Source organism: Momordica charantia (assembly GCF_013281855.1).
Source record: "Momordica charantia cultivar OHB3-1 chromosome 5 unlocalized genomic scaffold, Mcharantia_2.0 BLBB01000005.1, whole genome shotgun sequence".
NCBI classification, from domain to species: domain Eukaryota; kingdom Viridiplantae; phylum Streptophyta; class Magnoliopsida; order Cucurbitales; family Cucurbitaceae; genus Momordica; species Momordica charantia.
Genome location: NW_028275163.1, coordinates 6,528,810 through 6,534,809, shown reverse-complemented (window position 1 = coordinate 6,534,809; position 6,000 = coordinate 6,528,810). Strand labels below are relative to the sequence as shown.

The 6,000-nt window shown below is 38.2% G+C and overlaps 2 protein-coding genes across 2 annotated transcripts; one reads left to right on the top strand and one right to left on the bottom strand.

The window, feature by feature from the left end:
- Positions 1-3,341: 3,341 nt before the first annotated feature.
- On the top strand, positions 3,342-4,185 carry LOC111009294 (uncharacterized). The gene is made up of 2 exons (XM_022282345.1): positions 3,342-3,888; positions 4,091-4,185. The coding sequence occupies exons 1-2, from the start codon at positions 3,342-3,344 to the stop codon at positions 4,183-4,185; spliced, it is 642 nt and encodes a 213-aa protein (XP_022138037.1).
- A 230-nt stretch (positions 4,186-4,415) lies between these two features.
- Positions 4,416-5,741, bottom strand: LOC111009295 (uncharacterized). Its single transcript, XM_022282346.2, has one exon. The coding sequence runs from the start codon at positions 5,739-5,741 to the stop codon at positions 4,416-4,418; it is 1,326 nt and encodes a 441-aa protein (XP_022138038.2).
- Positions 5,742-6,000: the final 259 nt, after the last annotated feature.

The following is a 6,000-nucleotide window of genomic DNA, read 5'->3' as shown; positions in this document are numbered from 1 at the left end:
CAACATCTGATTCCAATGGTGTTAAACCCGCTATATCATGACCTAAATGCCCGTAAAAGGGGTGTGGTTGTTGGGAAGAAGAGGGGTTCGATGATGAGGAAGGAAATGAATGTACCAAATCTGTGGGTCTCTGAAATGGGGGAATACAAGTTGTGGGCATACAACTCGAGGACATGTTTTGGCCTACATGATATGGGAAAGAAGGCATGTACGTTTCATTCTCATGTACTTGCTTTGGCGTAGTAGATATGTATATAGGCAATTCAGAAACATCTTCACCAGTAAAAAAAAAATTCAGGTCATCGTCATCAGTTATCTCCATTACACAAACTTTAGTTTTAAAATGATATACGCGTCTAATTATAATATCGAACTGAGGGGGGTTTATATTACTCAATCTATACACGTGACCTAGAAATTCTCTGTACGTGGTTGTACTATCCACTGTCAATCCTCTCATGAGATACCAAAGAATGAAATTCATTTTAAATCCGTCACAATTTTGAAATCTCTCCAAATCTACATAACATTAGTGTTTGATCTATACATCTTTCCTTTTATGTTTTAGATTTCAATTAATGAATGTTTGTGATGTGTTCCCACCTTAATATATAACTAGTCTTTCTATATTACATGGGATGACACTATAAATTAAGTAAAAATTTACCTGCCAAAGCGAACATAGTGGTAAATTGATATATATCTTCAACTACGACATTATAAGTTCGATCTCCACATATATAAAAAAAAACAAAAATTTACCTCTAATCAAAGCAATTCGACTCCTCAACCAGATAGACTATAGATTATCAATGTTAACGACTAATTAATTGATAATTAATTATTGATAAATTAAACAATAATTGATCAATCAATATTAGAAAAAAAGATACGCCTCGTGCCACAATAAGATGGATGATAAAGCAACTTTTTCTTCTTGCTTTTGGTCAAATTGGTTACTGTTCTTTATCCACGGAACAATGACAGGGTAATAAAAATACATCAAAAAGATGAAATGTAGTACCAACACGTGAAAATTGTTGTGAGATGGTTGTGGGCTACATCGAGCCACGTCATGTCCTTCCGATTCCCAACTATCATCTAAGAACAAGATTTCATTTGATGTCGATCATTTGAAATCTGTCCTAATTTCGAAATCTAAGATACCAAAAATAACATAATTCATTTGAAATCCGTTTGAAATTTTAAAATCACTCCAAATCTAAGGTACCAAACATAACATTATTCATTTGAAATCCGTTGAAATTTCAAAATCACTCCAAATCTAAGGTACCAAACATAACATTATTGTTGATATACAAGTAATTAATTACAGCTCAATCTACCTTAATTTTTTAAAACAATTAAATCAAATTCGCATTTGATGGTTAGTTTAATTTAAATTTCTTTTTTATTCTAAAAAATAAATTAAGAAAAATGAGAGAGAGGGTCGTTCTTTTAAAGTACAATGAATGATGGAAGATCTGAAATAGAAAAATAACTGATTACTTGATCAATTAAGTTTTAAGTTATTCACATGGACAAAGAAGAAAGTTATGGAAGAAAATTATCTAATCATCGGATCAAAGAAAGAGATATATACTCGACCAAAGGTAAGAAATTCGAGCCTCCACTCCTACGTATTATTATTATTATGTTGAACTCAAAATAAACCAAAGAAAAGAGAAAATTCATAAATAAGTTTAGGAAGATTTTTTTTAAAATGTTGTTAAGTGGAAGCTTGGGATGAACATCCATTAAATATTTTTTGTTTTTAAAATTTCAAAATCAACTTTGATTAATATAAATATCTGCTGCTGGATTGAAAAAGCTAGAGAGGGGTTTTTTTTATAATTTAAAAAATTATTATAGAAGATATTAGATAAATTCTTACTCTATCTAATATAACACTTAGAATTCAAATTTCAATAGGCAATCGCTGAATTCAAATTTCAATAGGCAATTGCGTATCATAATTCAATTAGTTAATGTAGAAAAGAGGAGTTTTAAAATAAGTTTGGAAAATAAATTAAAAGATTTTAATAAATAAAATTTCTTTTAAAATAAAAATAATTTTTTTTAGATAAATAAAAAATAAGTTTTAGAAATTTTTTGTTATAAATTAAATAATGTTTTTTAAATGCAACATAAATAAAAAGTTGACTTTCATAAAACAATTTTGTTTCAAAATAAAGCTTTTTAAACCTCTCCCCAAAGCCAATTTACCATAGTACCCTCATGTTTAAAAATCATGGGAATCCTAAACCCCATCTCGGACGTTTCCTGGCCCAACGAAAATTTTCACCCTTTCTCGAACGTTTCATTTGTCCTAAAACCCTAAAACCCATCTCGAACGTTATCTCGGACAAAGGACGTTGGACGATTCATCCATCCCGGACCTTACGAAGTTATCTCGGACGTTTCTCTTCCATTGTTTCGCACTACGAAGTCATCGATCGCAAGGTTAGTGGCGGGTAGATTATAACAAAATTTTTAGAAACGTTTGTTGTTCTGATTTCATTATCGGCGCTATCTGAAGCAGCCATGTAGATCTAGGGTCATTTTCATGTTGTGCTTGCAGAACTGAGAAATTTGGGGAAAAAATCAATCTCTGATTCAATCCCGGATGATTTTGGTCCGGGATAGAGTCCGGGATTGAATCCGGGATCGAATTCGAAGTGGCTACATAAGCTTCCATCCCAGACCTTATCCCGGACCATTTCGCCTCCGGGATGAAAGGCAGAAAATGGGGTTTCATTCTCAGCCTTTCATCCCGGAACGAAACGGTCCGAGATAAGGTCCGGGATGGAAGGCAGAATGCATTATGTTGTGAAAGCCTTCCATCCCGAACCTTATCTCGGACCGTTTCGTTCCGGGATGAATGGGGTTTCATTTTCTGCCTTTCATCCCGGAGTCGAAATGGTCCGGGATAAGGTCCGGGATGGAAGGCAAAATGCATTATGTTGTGAAAGCCTTCCATCCCGGACTTTATCTCGGACCGTTTCATTCCGGGATGAATGGGGTTTCATTTTCTGCCTTTCATCCCGGAGTCGAAATGGTCCGGGATAAGGTCCGAGATGGAAGGCAGAATGCATTATGTTGTGAAAGCCTTCCATCCCGGACCTTATCCAGGACCGTTTCGTTCCGGGATGAAAGGCAGAGAATGAAACCCCATTTTCTGCCTTTCATCCCGGAGGCGAAATGGTTCGGGATAAGGTGTGGGATGGAAGGCAGAATGCTGACACTTCGAATTTTTTTTTTTAAGTTGGTCTGCACTGAACGTTTTTTTAATTTCCTTGCTACTTTATGTAATTTTTTTTTACCTTTGTATAGGACATATAATGGATTTGAGACTAATTCTAAACCGTGATGATTGGTTTCTGGTCACGTTGACCAACCTTGCCCATGTAGATAAAACCACTTCTAGGCTGAAAGGTAGGTTAACCTCAACCCAGTTAGACATGTTTAGGCAAACGTGTTTCGGTCCCATTTTGGACATGGACGTAGTTTTTAACGGTCCATTAATACATCATCTATTGTTGAGAGTGGTTGAAGAGCCTAGGCAGGACATCATTAGTTTCGACCTGTTTGGGAAAAGGGTCTCCTTTGGTAAGCGGGAGTTTGACCTAATCACCGGCCTCAGTCATAGGATGATTAGGGTAGATAACGATATTCCTGGCCGACGACTTCGAGCACGTTACTTTAAGGATAGTGTCAGGGTTAAGTGTAGTGAGTTAGAGAAGATTTTTATGGAGGCAGTTTTTGACGATGATGAGGATGCTGTCAAGGTTGGCATAGTTTACTTCGTCGAGCTTTCCATGATGGGGAAGGAGAGGAAGCAGTTTATAGATACGACCCTTTTAGGGGTTGTGGATGCATGCATGCATGGTTGGTTGCTTGGGGTACAAGTTACCATACAAATTTATGAAAAAACAATAAGTTACCAATAAATCATACATTCACGCTGTGTTAAGAGGTTCATTTCATGTTTTGCGATAGTGCCCCGATGTACCACACCGACCGCACTTACGTGTTTAGCGCACCTCGCCCGTGGAAGAAATCCTAACTGTCCGCCTCCTGCCAACTCTAGGAACCATATCTGGTGCTTCTACCGGTGTATCGACAAAAACTGGACAACTGTTCCACGTTGAGACATGGCCAATTGGAAATATTGGTTCTGCATAAGCCATTACCCAAGAGTTCGTTGTGTATGCCTCGTCACACGGAGTGTACGGATTTATGTTTCGCATCATTGCCCCGGCAATAGCATGAGAGCATGGAATTTTAAAATAATCAAACTCCCGACAACTACATGTCCTAGAGTTGAAATCAACAATCCCGTCAAGGTTACCATCACGTACCTGGACATGAAACTGGTCGATGTTCACTACAACGTGTCTCCTGGCATTGTCCGATTATTCAGCAAGCTTATTTTCTGCGTAGTCGGACAATGTGGTTGATCGGGAAGAGGCAAGCGTCCGCTGATCGTAGAACCAAATCTGTAACAGACCTCTGATATGGTCCAATAACGCAGTTACTGGCAACCTATGCGCGTGTCTAAAGAGGGCATTCACGGACTCCGCATTATTACTGGTCATCTGTGTGTACCTCAATTCTATTTGGAAACAACGAGCCCAACGCTCTTTTCCAATGTCATCCAGATACTCCCTCACACTAGGGTACGCACCAAGTTGAGTCCAGATTGAGTTGAAATAAGACTCTCGATATGCTTTCGCAGCTTTTAGAAATAGTTCCTCGAGTGCCTTTGCATCGACTTTAAATTTTGCTAACAAGTTCATCTTAATATGTTGTATACAAAAGCAATGAAATGCAGTGGGAAATACCTTGTCAATTGCCTTACAAATGGTGTGATGTCTATCGGAAACGAAAACCAAATTGTTCACTACGCCGAGCGCACCTTTTAATTGAGTCATAAACCTTAACCATGATGCTACAGTCTCACCGTCGACAATAGCAAATGCAACAGGGTAAATTTGGTTATTCGCATCCGCACCAGAAGCTGTTAACAATACCCTTCTGAACTTCCCTTTTAGGTGGGCCCCGTCGACAACCAACACTTGTCGAATACAAGCCAGAAACCCTCTAATCGATTGACCCAATGCCATAAAGACATATTTGAAATATTTTCCATCTTTCAGTTCCAATTCGAAAATAGTACCTGGGTTCATGATTTTTAATGCTTCACCATAAGCTGGTAGTAGACCGTATGACGATGCTGGATCCCCTCTAATAAGTCGAAGTGCTTCTTCACTGGACCGCCAAGCTTTGTCATAACTTAAATTCACATCATACTCCTTCCTCATGTCTTGTATTATGTCCTTCGGTCTATACGTGCGGGAGACGTCTGTAAACTTCGCTTGGACAAGATGTCCGACCACCCAACTCTTGGCTTGCCTATGATCCTGTTTCAAAACTCCACCGTTGCATGTATGGATGCTATAGTATTTTTTTAGCTTGAACAGATTGCAGTCCCTCAGCTTTGTAGCTCGAAGTCTCCAGGTGCAACTAGTATCAACGCAGCGTAGTATATATAGTTCCAGTGTCGACTTTTTTACTTTAAACTGAAAATTCAGCCGCATTGCAACTAAATGCATTCTCAAACTCAGCTCCTTCTTCGTATCAAATACTTCGCCCTCCTTAACATCATTTGTTCCAGAAGACTGTACTATGAGTTGCAACTTCTCATCATTAGGTTGTCCAGTGAAACCATCACACCCCATTTGTTGGACCGCTGCTTCATCCCTACGAATCTCAGCATGTACCTATTCCACATCGGGCTCAGATTATTCATCAAGTGCATCGTCATAGTCATCATTCACAAATTTTGCTTCATAGTCTCCTTCTTCTGACTCTCCAACGGGTCATATGATTCATCACTTTCATCTTGATTATCATTCAGTAATCCCGGCACATTCCAATCACATACCCTGTCATCTCCTAGGTTACATGAAACAACATCTGATTCCAATGGTGTTAAAC